The 16,562-nt window shown below is 41.2% G+C and overlaps 1 protein-coding gene across 3 annotated transcripts in view; it reads left to right on the plus strand.

Moving 5' to 3' along the window:
* The window catches only part of LOC306974098 (oxysterol-binding protein-related protein 3-like), a 44,577-nt gene that overhangs the window by 14,331 nt on the left and 13,684 nt on the right, over positions 1 to 16,562 (plus strand). The window contains exons 2-10 of one of the 3 annotated variants that reach the window (XM_079571236.1): positions 8,051 to 8,175; positions 10,218 to 10,334; positions 10,430 to 10,483; positions 10,556 to 10,669; positions 11,410 to 11,559; positions 11,647 to 11,737; positions 13,811 to 13,914; positions 14,711 to 14,803; positions 14,879 to 15,035. In XM_079571236.1, the coding sequence (XP_079427362.1) occupies positions 8,113 to 8,175; positions 10,218 to 10,334; positions 10,430 to 10,483; positions 10,556 to 10,669; positions 11,410 to 11,559; positions 11,647 to 11,737; positions 13,811 to 13,914; positions 14,711 to 14,803; positions 14,879 to 15,035 (943 nt within the window). In that variant the 5' untranslated portion in view covers positions 8,051 to 8,112. Of the gene's footprint in view, positions 1 to 8,050; positions 8,176 to 10,217; positions 10,335 to 10,429; positions 10,484 to 10,555; positions 10,670 to 11,409; positions 11,560 to 11,646; positions 11,738 to 13,810; positions 13,915 to 14,710; positions 15,036 to 16,562 lie in introns of all 3 variants that reach the window. The other 2 variants (XM_079571237.1, XM_079571235.1) reach the window with 2 other exon arrangements.

The raw sequence follows: 16,562 nt of genomic DNA on the forward strand, positions 1-16,562 counted from the left end.
TATTGAATTTTTGTCACATTTTTGTTGAATTTTTGTCACATTTTTGTTGAATTTTTGTCACATTTTTATTGAATTTTTGTCACATTTTTGCTGAATTTTTGTCACTTTTTTGTTGAATTTTTGTCACATTTTTGTTGAATTTTTGTCACATTTTTGTTGAATTTTTGTCAAATTTTTATTGAATTTTTGTCATTTCTTTGTTGAATTTACATCCTTGTTTTCTTCTCATTTTTTGTGGTGCTTTATTCCCAAGCAGCTTTTTGATTAGGGTAAAGCCAAACTGATGAAAATGGGATCCGTTCAGGTGGGAGTTAAGAGGTTAAGATGAAGTGATTAAGGCTCCACTGATCAGTGCTTCCCTTTGACGGACGGACACCGCTGCAGACGTTTTGAAGCCTCTCGTACCCTTTTGCCTCGCCACGATCTCATCAAGGCGGAGACTATCTCATCAAAACAAAGCAAACTCACATTCTTGTTCACCGCTGGGCCTTATTTTTCTTTCCCTCATTAAGAAGCGTTAAAAGTCAACTTGTGCCAAAGAGTGTTTGAAAAATGTGAAGATCGCCTTTGAATGAACAAGTCCCATATTCTACGAAACGATAAAAGGTAAGCGTATCATTTCGTCTCATTTCAAATCCGTACTTAATTCCGCTGAGACTTTTGCAGCACTGGCAGCGGAGTGAATGTTTGTCATATGGACGGAGCTCCTGCGGCTGATTGTCTCCAGTTTGTCATGGAAACAGAGCCCAGGAGGAGAGCGCAGTGAGAGCCTCGGGGAGATCTTTCTACAGAAGAACTGCAAAGTACTGTAAACACTCCTGTGTGGCCGTAGGCTGATACTAGAAATAGCCGTTTGGCTCTTGGGGGCATAAAGAGGAGTTTGCTTCAACACATGCAAACTCAAAGCAGACTGTGGGAATGTTTGGATGAAGATAACGCTCAAATAATGGAGGATTATCTGGGATCTGAGTTCTTGGAAGCTGGTAAATGCAGAAAGCGTTAGAAAGTGAAATAGAAGCTGTTTATCCTTCCTGTGATACCATATATTTTTTGAGATAGAGCTGTATGGTCCTGAGGTTTGGGGCATGCCTTTATTTTACTTGGCTAACGCGTTTGGGCTCACAGGCCTCCCTCGGGGCAAACTCGAGATGTTTGCTCACCATCTAGCTAGTTTGCAGGAGTCACATGCACACAGTGGGCTGGCGTACAGTCACACCATATATGACGCCATGTGCTACAGGTTACACTTATATGCAGGCTGACATAAGGAGGGAAAAAGTCCATTTGTGGAAAAATACAGGAGGATATTGGATATTCGGTTGCTTAACCTCTTACCACCCGCCTAAACAAAATGCATTCTGTCCTCTTTGGCTATTATATAGGCCTGTGTAGCACCTCATTTGAAAGCTAAGACCCAGAAAACTGATCTTTTTCCTCGCATTGTTGCTGTGTTGTGTCACCTTTTGTATGTTTTTTTTTCTTTTCTTTTTTTTCCATTTTTGTCACTTTTTGTTGATTTTTCTGTCACATTTTTGTTGAATTTTTGTCATGTTATTGTTGAATTTTTGTCATATTTTTGTAGATTTTTTGTCATTTTTTGTTGATTTTTTTGTCGCATTTTTGTCGAATTTTTGTCATATTTTTGTTGATTTTTTGTCATATTTTTGTTGATTTTTTGTCATATTTTTGTTGATTTTTTGTCATTTTTTGTTGAATTTTTTGTCATATTATTGTTGAATTTTTGTCATATTTTTGTTGATTTTTTGTCATTTTTTGTTGATTTTTTGTCACATTTTTGTTGAATTTTTGTCATTTTTTGTTGATTTTTTGTCGCATTTTTGTCGAATTTTTGTCATTTTTTGTTGATTTTTTTTGTCATATTTTTGTAGATTTTTTGTCATTTTTTGTTGATTTTTTTGTCACATTTTTGTTGATTTTTTGTCACATTTTTGCTGAATTTTTGTCATATTATTGTTGAATTTTTGTCATATTTTTGTTGATTTTTTGTCATTTTTTGTTGATTTTTTTTTTGTCACATTTTTGTTGATTTTTTTGTAATTTTCTTTAATTTTTGTCATATTTTGTTGATTTTTTGTCATTTTTTGTTGATTTTTTTGTCACATTTTTGTTGAATATTTGTCATTTTTTGTGGAATTTTTTTTTGCGTTTGCATCCTTGTTTTCTTCTCATTTTTTGTGGCTATTTTGGTGCTTTTTTCCCCAAGAACCTTTTTGATTAGGGTGAAGCCAAACTGGAGAAAATAGGATCCGTTCAGGTGGGAGTTAAGAGGTTAAGGGAGTAGATCCAAAAGACTCTTTGGAGAAGATTCTTTTTTTAAGTCAGTCTCCGCCTCTAATTAACTCTTGAGTACGTTACATCCCACACATTTGTAGGCTACCACAGCTGCTGCCATGGTTGGCTTTCTTGTCGTGCATAGTCATAGACTGGGGTTCAGGTCGCTTCAGTGCCCTGCCTCCCCAAACAGCGACAGCGCATCGGGGTTGGTGTGAATGAAAGACATTTTGATTCCCGCCCTGACGATTTCCTTTTATTTCCCCACCACTCAATCGTCTAAACTCGCTGATCCGCTAATTGCGACCATTCACTTTGCAAATTCCACTCCTTCATCACCACCCGCTCGACCTAACCCTTACACCCCTCCCAACCATCGGAGGAAGCCTTCATCTGTCTGAAAGGTCACAGAGATCACTGCGAATTAGTCTCGTTGACTCTTGGCGCCGCTGGAGAACAGATTAGTCTTGTATCATGAGTGCATTTTTATAAATCCCACCCCCCAACCCCACGCACACACAAACATCTCGTGTGTATACGACCTTTCCATCCCCCCCTTTGAACCTTTTATATCCCCGTTTAATCCCCGCGAGCCTGCCGCATACAAGCGCCTCTTTCCGACTTAACAGATCATTTACAAGGTGTGGGGCCATTAATGATTGACTCGGCTGCTTATGTAACGGAGCAAGCGGTGGGAGTTGTATAGTGTTACAAGTCCTACAGTAATCACTTAGTGCAGGTAAGTAGGCTGCCCACTCAGGTGTTTAGGGACCCATAACTCCAACGTTAGAAGGCAAATGTGCAACGCAAGCGCCGGACGGATAATTAAGGAAATGGAAGCGGTTGCGTAAAGTCTTGACGTGTCTCGATTTTTGCGATTACACAATGAGTTTTTGAGAACTTGCAGAGTACTACTTACTTGTAACTGGACCACATTTGTCGTCAGAAACTGGTTCGAGTAGTAAGTGGCACTTTTCTACCACTCAAAGCCCTTTAGCATCAAGGAACCACTCCCACCAACCCATTCAGTCATGTACCAGTGTCAGACACTTGAGCCAAGGGAGGTGAAGTGTCCAAGGACACAACGACCGTGTGCACTTGATCCCAACCACCAACCTGCTAAGGGAAAAAAAAGTGGTTTGGTCTAAGTTGAATAAAAACAAGAGAGAAGTTGTCTTGGATGCAGTACATACAAGGCTGTATAAGATCAGATCATACCATCAGACTGGACCAGTTATCTTTGTTTATAGCTTTTTATTTCATATTTTTCTATGTGATGAGTGTAAGGCTACTCGGACACTTGAATTTCACCTTTGGGGATGTATAAAGTATTTATCTATCTGGTGTCACAGGTCAGAATAGTCTTAAAGAGGGGGTATTCTGCTTTTTTCAATCACATAGCACCAGTCTATATCACACTACAATGATGACCAAACCTTCTGTTGGTCTGTAAATGCAGTAAATTAGAATCACTGCCTTGTATAAAATTGCTCTCTCAAAATGGCTGTAGTGAATGTCTTGAAATAGGCCTCTGTCTCTTTAAGAACCTCTGAGCCTTTCCGACACGCTGAGGAGCAAACCTATCCCTAAAATGGCCGCCATCAGAGTTTTTACAGATTACTCAAAAATACGTGAATGTGCCATGGCAACACTTCAGGCATGTTTTTAATGAGGGAGTGACATAATAACATGATGTAAAGCTTGAAAAAGTCGATTTTGCATAATACCCCCCCTTTAAATTGTCAAGATGCAAAGAGGAAATGTACAGATACAGTAGATACTTGGGTTGTCACGATAATTGCTCTATCAACTTATCCTTTGATGAATAACTATAATTATCAGTTGTACATTTATTAGCATTTCCCCCTATTTTTGTTATTTTTAACTGAGGTAAATTGTGCTAGATTATATTTCATGTTTTTGCAGTTTAGAGTGGGATTAAGCACTTTTAGAACACAGGTTTACTGTCATTTTCATGCTTTAAAGTTTGAAGTAAGATCTTTAGAGTCAATATTTTTGTTGATCGTGAAATTTTCCTGCCTCAATATATCGAATTTCAAAATCATGACTGGCAACTCATGTGTTATGAAGGAAAAGTTACTATGTACTTTTAGAACAAGGGATTACTAAGATTTCCATTATTTTTGAGCTGGTTTCAGTGATCCACAATAATATCGTTTATCGCGATATTTTCCTGCCTCAATATATCGAACTTCAAATGTTGTTATCGTGGCAGGCCTAGTAGACACACAAGACGCCAAGGACAAGGACATCTCCATAGATTAGATGGTTGTTTTTTAAAAGGAACACATGAAGTAATGTTCGTTGAATATAGGTCAGTGTAGGGCTGCTCGATTATTGAAAAATAATTGAAATCACGATTATTCAAACACTTATTTGTTGCCTTTAAAAAAAAGTCTTTATTTTATTTATATATTTATTAATTAAAAAAACTATGCTGAATATTTTCTGTTTTCCGAACAGTCATAAAAGTACACATGATTTCAAGTATGCCTCGATTAAGGAGAGGTCTCTGTTTCACGCCTGCCCCCTACTGGCCGGCCCTCACACCTGCGCAAGCAAACTGAGCAGCGCGGCCTGATGACATCATCACACAGCGCTGTTTGTTTTTATGTCAGACAAAAGCATGAGCCGTGGCACGTGAAATGCGAAGGGGAAATAATCCCAGCGGCCTGAAATAAAGCAAGTCTGCTTTGCAAAAAATAATAATTTGTAAATAAAAGAACATTGAAAAAAAGAAACATTTTTTCCCCCCGATTATGCTAATTTTGTAATCGTTTAGTGTAAGAATCGAAATTGTAATCGAATTTCGATGAATTGCACAGCCCTAGGTCACTGTATGTAGCGGCCAAATGTCCATAAAGCATAAGTGACATGATGGGAGGAACAGACAGTCAATAGTCCAGATTCCTATATAACGGATCTGCTTTACATCTGCGCCACTGACACCCTTTACAACACTCGATCCATTGTCACGTGTGTAGAGGTCTAAACCACAGGGTTAAAAGATTTAAAACACAAGAAGATATTTTGTTGTCTGCTTGGTTTTTGTATCTTTTAACATATTGACTTCAAAGACCTGATTTTGCGAGTAATATTCCCACGCTATTTTTCAGAACAGGTTTTGTGACTAGATATCGATTTTTGTCAAATCCAGATTCAGCCCACAGCACAGTTTAGCTTCTCATCAGTTTTCAAAACGGCTTTCAATCCCTTTTTTGCTTCCGGCCCCGTCGGAAACTTCAAAAATCCAACCTCACTTTAGTTTTAACTTTGCTCGTGGAAGATCAATGAGCCGACTTTTCCCAGAGCCGTCGAGTTCCTCTCCGTCTCTCTTCTTCTCCATGAACCTCATTAATTCCTGTTTTGGGCGCGCTGCTGTTGCTAAGCTAGCTCTCTGCGGTGGTTAGTGGAGCGCTGCACATTCTGCCCCCCCCCCCTTCCACCACCAGCACCAGCACCACCCCGCCGATGACTCACGCTCTGGGCATGGCACCGCTTTAGGGAACCATACACAAGCACTTGTCTAACCGCAACACTTTCAGAGGAGCTTTCGAAAAAAAAGTTTTACACGCAGAGATTATTGCCGTTTTCTTCATAATGAGACTCAGAACGAGGCGCAGAAATATTAAAGTCGTCAGCGGTGGGTGTTTTATTACCCAAATGCACGCGGTGTTTATGGCTCGCTAATTTCAACCTCTCCGATTCCAATTTTGTTTTTTAATTATTCTCAGCTCATCTTCCAGCCCCGGCTCACGCTGCGTTTTCCGAGGCGTCGTGTCAAATGTTGTCTTGGAAATGTGCTCCGGCCTCCAGGTTGGGACTTGTCATTGTTGGAAAGAATGTTACGTAAGAGTGAGAATAAAGCACTCCCTTCCCATTCAGCGCAGCCAGGAGCTCATATGGTCGACAAAGATTTTGGTGAGAAGTAAAGACACTCGTAAGGTCTTCCAACTACCACTGCAGAAATACAAACTGCAGAAATGAAGCAGAGGAGAATAATAATAACAGGATCCACGCTTCTGAAGATGAATGCCATTTCTATCTTTTCAATAAAAGTCTCAATCCATGAAGCCATAAGGTATTAAGAATATAGTTTATGGATTTAGTTGATCAAATTTGCATTCTGTTAACTACTTAGACTCCTGACATGTTTGCATGCTCTTGAAAGCGGGACTTGTTTGACCCAGAGTGACTCAACAAAGGGTCTTTCTAAAGTTTCGTGGAGAAGCAAAATCATGTCTGGTGTATGTATGGACGCCATGTGGAGGAAATGAAAACAGCACTTTGATTCTTTTTTTCTCTTCACAGCAAAGATTATTTTCAAGACTTCCGTTGGGTCATAATGAACTGCTTTGAAATGAATGAAAGGCATGTATATCCAGGAGATGCTGTCCTCACCTCTCCATTTTGACAAACTCATGAATAAGAAAGGCTAATCATGAGCATCATGACTCAGACTGAACTTTTGAACATTAAGTTACCATTCATTTAGGCCGTGTTTTAAAGAGTATAATTCTGGTTTTGTGATGGATTGTGGCTTCTTGAGATTAATTGTAATTGTGTCACCAAATATTGCGATGATTTGCCGATATTTAGCGCAAACCTTCAAGAAACATTTTATTGGCTGCATGGGCTCAATGTGTAACTAAATCCCTGTGCGCCGTCACAGGACGCCGTTGTAAATGATTTTTAAAACCCCTGTTGAGTCATAATGAACTGCTTTGAAACAAAGGCATTTCTGGAGTGGAACATACGAGCAAACAGGAAGCGGATCGTCATTAGGTTACATTAATTCGCAGCATAAAGTGATCAGATCATTACAACTTGTGCATTACAAATATAATGTTGGTTATTGCATCTGTGATAGCATTAGCATGCTGTTGCTAGCTCCGTTTTGGGGAGGTTAAAACTTACTGACTTACTAAACTTACCAGGTTCTGCCGTTCAAAAGAACATATTGCATGCTCGTATTCATTTATTTGGTTTAGAGGGAGGTTTGAAAGGGGTGAGAGGAACAGGTATCGGGTTCAGTATCGGATATTTGTAGCCGATACCCGATATATTTTTTTCCCCAGTATCGGCTCAGATCAGTGCTTCCCTTCAAAAGTAAATGATTTGGGCACGAAACATGGGGCTCTAAACCATTTCCACAATGCAGAATCTCATAGTAGTAGTTGGACCTTTTTACCATGCTACAATGTTCATCAAAAGTCACTTGCGCATCTTTGAGTAATCTTTGAGCCTTCCCTAGTGGCTATTCTTCGCACGGTAGCTCCAAAAAGTTACCCCTCGGGTCATATCCAAGAAATGCTGTCCTCTGCACCAACAAAATCACCAACAATTTAACAAAATCACCAACAATTTGCTTTTCCCAGCCAATTAAAAAAAATGGATCTAAATTGGGAGAATCATGACTCAAACTGAACTTTTGAACATTAAGTTGCCATTTGACTGTGTTTGAAAGCGTGTAGATGTCCGTCAGATTTTGTGATGTATTGTGGCTTCTTGAGATGAATTGTAATTGTGTCACCGAATATTGCGATACCACTGATTCGCTGATATTTCGGGCAAACCTTCAAGAAACATTTTATTATTATTGCTGCTCGGGCTCAATGTGTAACTAAATCCACGTGCGCCGTCACAGGACGCCGTTGTAAAAAAAGTCACATGCGGCTCGCGTTCTGCTAAGGCACAGTAAAAGCTAACCCTTGCGCCGCTGTTGTCTTCTCTGCAGGCGCCCCTCAAAGGTCAGAGTGATGCTCCACTGCTGCTGACCAAGCTACACGCCGGCGCTGAATGATGACATCACCGTCCCCTACGCTCAGCGACAGCAGCGGCTCCTCCAAACATGACAACCCGGTACGAACTGTGATCAAAAACAAGACACGAGTCACCCTTTTCCAGCTCGAGACGGCAGCAGATAGATGGCGCTGTGATGAATGATAAACGTGGCTCAAATGTAGAAGATACTAATTACCCCGAGATACTTGAACTCCTCCACTTGAGTCGGGGGCAAAGTTCTTGATTTACCGATCGATCTACGTTCCCACCCTCACCTATGGTCATGAGATTTGGGTAATGACCGAAAGGACGAGATCGCGAAGCCAGCAAAAAACAAGTAAAAAACAGCTCCCCCTGGATATAAAACGGCTTTTGCACACGTTTCTTTTTCCCGCATATCTTCCAGACAAAGATTTAATGGTTCATCTCCAGCATTAGTTCTTCTGAGAATGTTTTCCAAAACATCAGAAATCAGAAGTTTCAAATCACACATCATTCAGAATTATGACTTTTCACCTGTGTTTGAAATAGTTTAGTTTCGCCTCTTGATTTGACTGATTAATTTTCAGTGTGTCTTTAATTAGATTTTTAATTTTATATTTTCGCACACGTAAACCACCATCTTGACCGGGCCCTGCGTTTGTCATAGAGATGCACCAATCCAGCTTTTTTGCTTCTGATATCCGATATTAACCGAGAGACATCCTTAAAAGTGTCTTTCTCAGAATGAAGAAAAGAGAAAACCATTCACTTTTTCACTTGAAGATCAATGAAGTCTTATCTTTTCTTGCAAACAAGATGTTACAGATCAACTATCAATTATATCTATTGATCAACTGTAACTTCTCTAAATATCCGTTTAAGACGGGCTTTAGGTTACATTAATAACAACTCGCATTAAGTGATCTAATCATTACAACTTGTGCGTTACTAATATTTTTTGTCAGTTATTCTTTAAAGGAATAGGCCACCGTTTTTACATACTGAGATATGTTCTTACCTAAGCTTGGACGAGTTCTTTAGGACCTGTCTGATCTTCACCCGTGCCTTCAGTCACGTAAACACAGCGCAGACGGCGTTAGCATTTAGCCTCTCCCTCTCTCCACTATAGCTCCAAAACAGGTCAAGATAGAAGCTACCAAGCTCTTCCACGTTTTCCCTATTTAAATATGGTTACGTGAAGTGTTCCACTACAAAGTATAATTACACAAAATTAAACAATGTGGATTTTCTAAGCGGATAAAAGGGGGAACTATATTGTAAGGCGTAATAATACCAGGAGTAGTTCGAAATCCGCGCAGTAATCTTCACTTTACTGTGCGGATGCCAAATTACTCCTGGTATTATTACGCCTTACAATATAGTTCCCCCTTTTATCCGCTTAGAAAATCCACATTGTTTAATTTTGTGTAATTATACTTTGTAGTGGAACACTTCACGTAACCATATTTAAATAGGGAAAACGTGGAAGAACTCGTCAAAGCTAAGGTAAGAACATATCTCAGTATGTAAAAACGGTGGCCTGTTCCTTTAACAGCATTTCATAAACACTTTGCCACTCCAGCGGTGGCTAGTTTTGTTTTATTAGCCTTCTTTAGTTGATCCACTCTTCCATGTTAGTTGCCGCTTGCATTAGCTTGCAGTTTTAAACTGCGGCATTTTGCGCCATGATCTTTCTTGAACTGGTGACACTGTGACACACACAAACTTTTTTCTAGGCAAAATGTTTGAATGTTTTTTCCCTGAAGTTGACAGTTCAGGTCCTGATTTGTCAAAAGGTTTCAGTGTCAGACTGATTTTATATTTAGTCTATAACTTTTAGAAACTCCACTTGTGCGTTCTTCTTAGATAGATTAGATTGTATCGCAACACGTCTCATATCAGGACCATGTCCGAAATACCAATAAGCCAAACTCAGGACAAGCATAACGGGATTCCTTAAAACTGTGTGAATGAAGCGATAATACTCCAGGCATGTTTTTGATGAGGGAACAGACTTTGGTAAGAATACTTGGGGAGTATTGTCCACCGGATCCCACTGTGTTTATTTGGAGTAAAAATTCAGATTCTGTGTGACTGCCGACCTGCTCACTCTGTATTCCCGCGCTCTCGCTCTTTAGGACAGCTGGGAGATCGTGGAGGGGCTGCGGGGCGCTCCTGCCAGCATCCAGGAGCCTGACGGACACCACGGCTTCCTGCTCAAGAGGAGGAAGTGGCCCATGAAGGGTTGGCACAAGGTGAGAATCTCCTATGGCCTGGAGCATACGGAAAGACTGCAAATACAAAGTCTTTCTTAGACTGCCTTTTACTTAATGTTCTTGCTTCTGTTCAGAGATACTTCGTGCTGGAGAAGGGCATCATGAAGTATGCCAAACGTGAGGGAGACGTAAGTCAGCCTCCTCCTGTTGTTGCCTGTAGATGTCATATTATTCATGTAGTTTCAATTTTGTTTGATCAGATCAAGAAGGGAAAGATCCACGGCTGCATCGACGTGGGCCTGTCTGTCATGTCCATCAAAAAGAAATCCATGTGCATCGACCTGGACACGGAGGACAACATCTACCACCTCAAGGTAACGGCAGAGGGCTGCACCATATGAGGAATGAAGTTCTCTACATGGGACAACAGCGTCTTTCACAATAGCTAGAAATGGATCGTGACGCAACGCCGCAAAGCATCATGGGGTGTAGAGCATCCAAACAAGCACTCATTTTTCATAGGTGGCATCGAAAGTTTTCACCAAACAAAACATGTTGAAACACCAAGGAGCTAAGCACTGCTGTTGGGGCTTGTTACATATCCAGACCAGTTCCAAATCCTGGTAAGATCCGCGACAACATGACACAATTGGAAAGAGAATGTGCCGAACACAAACAGACAAGGCAAAGCGGTGGCAATATTTATGTGGACGAGCGACTTTGGTCCTATGTCCGAGAATGAGGAGCCGGTACTGGCAACGCTCTCAGATGTGGAGTTATCGAGGAAGCAACAGCGATGTAAACGAAAGGCCCCAAACAGAGTGCCCTCCCAAATGTGGAAGACTCATCATAACAAGATCCTGCAGCTCCGCTAAGCCACAACAGCATCTGTTTCTGTTTTGTTTTGCGTTGTGAGCCCAGGTGCATATTTTATTTTAAAGCAGCTGTGAAAGATTAGAAAGCATTTTATTCTGAGACTAGGAATACTGCAGAATAATGATCATTTAAGCTGTTTCATTTCAAAACCAATCGTGATGCACCGAACCATTGGTCCTGCACCGTGAACCGCACCACACCGTGAGAGAGGCGTTGTTAACTTTGTGCTTGTGTTTAGGTGAAGTCCCCGGAGCTGTTCGAGGAGTGGGTGTCCAAGCTGCGCCACCACCGCGTCTTCAGACAGAACGAGATCTCCACGTACCCCGAGAGACACCTGTTCCACCCCCACACCGCCTCCTCGCCCGCCCTCAATGACTCCATCAGACGGGTAAGACCTGTTTGGGGTCCTGTGGTCTTTTGGATGAGATCAAAGAAATGAGCATGTTTCTCCTTTTCTCGCCTTTTTCGTGTTTAGCAGGCCACTCTGACAAAGCAAGCGTCCATGCACCAGGCCAAAGTCAGCTCCTGGCTCCACTCCTCAGAGGACATGGACAAGTGCTGCAAAGGTCTGAAACATGTCTTCACTCTCAGTGCGTAGAATCCTTTAAAGGTCCTATATCATGCAAAATCGACTTTTTAGAGCTTTTAACCATGTTGTTGTGCTATTTCCTTATCAAAAACACCCCCATTGTTTTTTGGTTTCATTCACGTAGTTCTCAGCAATCCTCCTGAATCCTGCTCTCTGAGCAGCTGCTCCGCCCTCTCCTGGTAAATGACTGACTTGCTCAGTTGTGTCGTCACAGCGGCACGAAAGTGCTCGACGTCTGTAATGTAATGTCTTAATTCTATGCCTACGGCCTGATTTTAGTTTGTAAAAAAGCTTTTTCATTTTTTCTGTTGTAAGAAATAAAGGACAAAAGAAAAAGAAAAAAAAAGGAAGTGCCCGAGGCACTTACAGGTCAGAGCTGCCCCTGCGGACAAAACAAACACACCCCCTGAGCGTCTGAACAGGTGTCATGTTTGCACTGGAAGCTGTGAAGAAGGAGCTCTTTCTAACGTACTCTGGACACGCCTGTTCTTCTTTCTTACCTAACGATAATGTCAGAGAAAAGCGCGTTTGGCTGCGTGGACAGGCCTTTTATTCAACCCTCCTAAAGAAGAGGACACTCGCCAGGAGTGTGAATTTCTTTCCGGGATTCAGCGACTATCACTAAAATATTGTTTTTCTGTGACTGTCTCTGATGGATGTTTGGTGAACCTTCGCCAGAACCAAAGTGGATTAACATTTATAACCAACGCGAAACGTAAACAGCGATGGACCAGAGCGGTGAGTCAATCCAAACGCGCGTTAGCTTGTGTGCCATTTATGAAGCTGTGTTGCTGATGTCAACTCCTTATAACTGCATCGTGAAGCAACTTCACTTATTGCTACAGTAAAGTTGGAAGAGCAGAGAGAGGGGGCGGAGTTAACTGAATCGAAGCGTTGTGTCTTTTCCGGGTTTGAAAAATACCTCCAGAAAATGTATATTTATCACAAAAATGAGTGCTCCATAGTGGTAGAGGTACAATATATCATATGAATGCCTGTACTTAACTTTGGAATGGCTAAAATAGCATGATACAGATCCTTTAAATCTTTCTTCTATTTGCTCTACTTGAATGTAAGGCTTCACCGTGCGTGCCTGGATGTTTTGTGGGTTATCATTTTCTTCTAAGATCTGATGAAATTCTTTGGTCAGGCGTTTTTATTCCCACAATAGTTAAACCAAGTCATCATGCCTCAGTAGTTTTGGGCCTGGCTGAAGAGGTGGGTTTTCAGGCTGGACTTTGTGCTAGAGACTGAGAGGAGCTGGCAGACAGAGGGAGGCCGCTCCACAGTGTGGGCGCCGCTACAGAAAAGACTCTGTCTCTTCTAGATTTGAGTCGTGTTTTAGGCACAGCCAACAGGAGCTGGTCAGCTCTGACCCCAGAGTCCTCGGCGTAAGGGGAGTAAACGGTACTGTTAAATTTCTAGTGTAAGCTGACAGGAAGCCAGGGGCGATGTGCTCACAGTGTTTAGTTTTCGGGAGGAGCCGGGCTGTGTCGTTTTAACAGCCTGGAGTCTGTACATTAGTGTCGACCAGCTCTCCCTTCAGAGAGTTACAACAGTCCAAGCTATCGGCCGATCGAGCAACGATATATATTTTTTTCATTGAAAAGAGCGAGGTCAGGGCGTTAAATGAGTCCTTCCACAACGTCCTAGGCCTCAGGGGAACTGAGAAACATCGCGTGGAAATTGGTGAGCAACAAGTTTGTTAAATACAAGATATATCTCAATCTATATGGACATACTGCATGTCATTTTGAAGCTCAGAACCTGGAGAATTCAATCGCTGACGTAGTATCAACCTCTGCAATTGTATTTTGAATCGCTGTGCAACAGTATGCCAATGCTAACGGCAAGCTGGGACAGAAACTAAAATAAACTATAGACCAGACATTTGGAAAAATCGACCAAGATTATCAGATGAAAATATTGTCTGAGCATAGAAAAACCCATATCGGTCGATCTCTAGCTTTACTTTGGCTACGAGTCTCAAATGATTATTTAGGACGTTCACATTATTGATGATTCTCTTCTGGGATGTTCCTGTGTGCAGAGCTGGAGGAGGCGGAGAACTACCTCCTGGAGTTGAACCTGCTGCTGAAGAGCATGGAGGTCATGCACCGCACCTACTCTGCCCCGGCCATCACGGCGCTCCAGGTAAAGAAGGCCTAAAGCTACAATAATGAACTTGAATATAGAAGAGAAACTGTAAAATATCTTTTTGAAATTATGTTCCTCTTGTTTCTTGGAGAATGTAGATTTTTCAATAGAGATTCTGTGAACTCACTTGGTGGTCTGTGTGAAAATGATAGCTTCAGCTTATGCCTTTTTGATCTGGTTTTTACTTCTTATGACATTGTTATTTTACTTTTGACCAAAATGAACTAAACTTGAAGGTGCCACCATGCTACTGTCAAATCCTGGGAATGTCAACAAAAATAAAACAAAAAATAAAACCATTAAATTAGTTTTTCGATTACAATTACGATTATTACACATTGCCATGTTTGCCATTTATTTTTAATTTTTATAAAAAACAAAAACAAACAGTGCTGTGTGGTGATGTCATCAGGCCACGTTGCTCAGTTTACTTGCGCAGGTGTGAGGGCTGGCCAGCAGGGGGCAGGTGTGAAACAGAGACCTCTCCTTAATGGAGGCATACTTTAAATCATTTGTACTTTTTTGACTGCTCAGAAAACAGAAAATATTCAGCATAGTTTTTTTTAAAATTAATAAATATATAAATAATAATAATAAGACTTTTTAAAGGCAACAAATAATCGTGATTATTATTTTTTTCAATACTCGAGCAGCCCTACATTAAATACAAATCTAAAGGCAAAAACCAATGGAGTTTTGAAAATAAAATGCAAATAAGATATTACTTGGCCTTGAACCAAAATGTAACGACTCAGGACGCTTGTTTTTTGTCTGATTTCTCTTTTTGGATCAGAATGCTCCTGCTTATGACCTTCCCAAGAAGGACAAAAGGCCGAGACGATGGCGGTCCAAAAACAGCGGCAAAGAAAGCAAATCCACTCTGCAGGTCAGAGAGTGGACCTATCACGTTTGCCGCACGTTTCTTCCCTCCAGTACTGATGAGTTTGTACTTGTCCCTCAGGTCCCCTGCATCTCCTCCGCGTCCCCACGTCTCCACGCGTCCAACCCTAACCTGTCCACCAGTGACCCTCCCTCCCAGGAGAGCAGCCCGGAGTCTCCGGACTCCCCCACACCGGTGTCCCGGCTCCAGGAGGACTTCTGCAGGCTGGCCAACAACAGTGAGGGCGCTCTTCCAAACCACTGCTCCTTTTGTTCAAACCTGCCCGACCAAACACACGAAACCCAGATCATAATCCAGGAGGCCACTCTGTCTTTTGGGTCAGACGTGTATGTTACGACAAACCAACTGTTGGCGTTTCCTCTGCATGCTCCGGTTTCCCCCTTCGAGCCAGAACATGCAGAATAGGGAAGAGCGATATGGCCTTATTTGAACTTATATCACGGTACAAAAGGGAAATATTGCAGTAATGATATATTTAGCGATATAAATGACACCAGAATGTTATTAAAAAGCATTCAAATGTCCAACTGGCATTCAATCTTACTTTCATGGAAAATAATGAGTTTGCTCAACTATTTTCTCTGCACATGTTTGCTTTAAACCATTATTTACAAGTTGAATTGCTCCAAAGTTGCCTGTGGCGTTTATATTTCCCTGTGCAAATTTACATTACTTTTTTTTCCTGCGTCTAAACCAACTGGATTCTTTTGCTCAAAGGCACATGAACACAAGCACACGTTTCACATTTGAAAGATGGAATATGTTTGAAAAAAAATTTCCCTATAGACTCACGACCCACTGATAATGGTTCAGCGACCCACATTCTAGTCCCGACCCACCAGTTGAGAATCACTGTTTTACAGTATACAGTATATGACCAAGTAAGATGACACTATTTCTCGCATTTAACACTTTAACAGGTATTTTATCTCTTATTTGCAAAGTAATTAGTGGTGGGACTCGATATTTTTTTTAAATAGATTTAATTACAGGTCTGTAATTAATTAACCGCAATTAATCACTTTTTAAACTGAATCCAAAAACACACATTTTTGCAGCTAAATGATTCAATAATTAGAAACATGAGTTCAACAACAGATGTATTCATTATTGTTTATCTGGACAGTTCAAGAGAGGCAAAGTGCATTTATAGCTATTGAGCTTTCAAGTGTTTTAGGAACTCCGATCACTCATGTAACTTGTAGAGTTCATTAAACAGTAATAATAATGCCACATTTATATAAAAGCAAAAAATAAATAAAGCAGAAGGGCCATAAAACAGACTCTTTAAGTGTTTAACTATTGCTGTAAATCAAAGTGCCATTTCTTTTCTTGACAAGGGTTAGGGTTATTTTGGCTCAGAGTGGGCGTGGCTGGAGCGTTTGTTTGAGGCTGAACGCTAACATTAGCATCGAGGACGTCTCTGTGTTTGAGGCTAACGCTAGCATTAGCATTGAGGACCTCTCTGTGTTTGAGGCTAACGCTAACACTAGCATCGAGGTCATCTCTTTGTTTGAGGCTAATGCTAACATTAGCATCGGGACCTCTCTGTGTTTGAGGCTAACGCTAACACTAGCATCGAGGTCATCTCTTTGTTTGAGGCTAATGCTAACATTAGCATCGAGGACCTCTCTGTGTTTGAGGCTAGCGCTAACATTAGCATCGAGGACGTCTCCGCGTTTGAGGCTGCACGCTAACATTAGCATCGGGACGTCTCTTTGTTTGAGGCTAATGCTAACATTAG

Source organism: Gobius niger, assembly GCF_951799975.1.
Source record: "Gobius niger genome assembly, chromosome: 14".
Taxonomy (NCBI): Eukaryota; Metazoa; Chordata; class Actinopteri; order Gobiiformes; family Gobiidae; genus Gobius; species Gobius niger.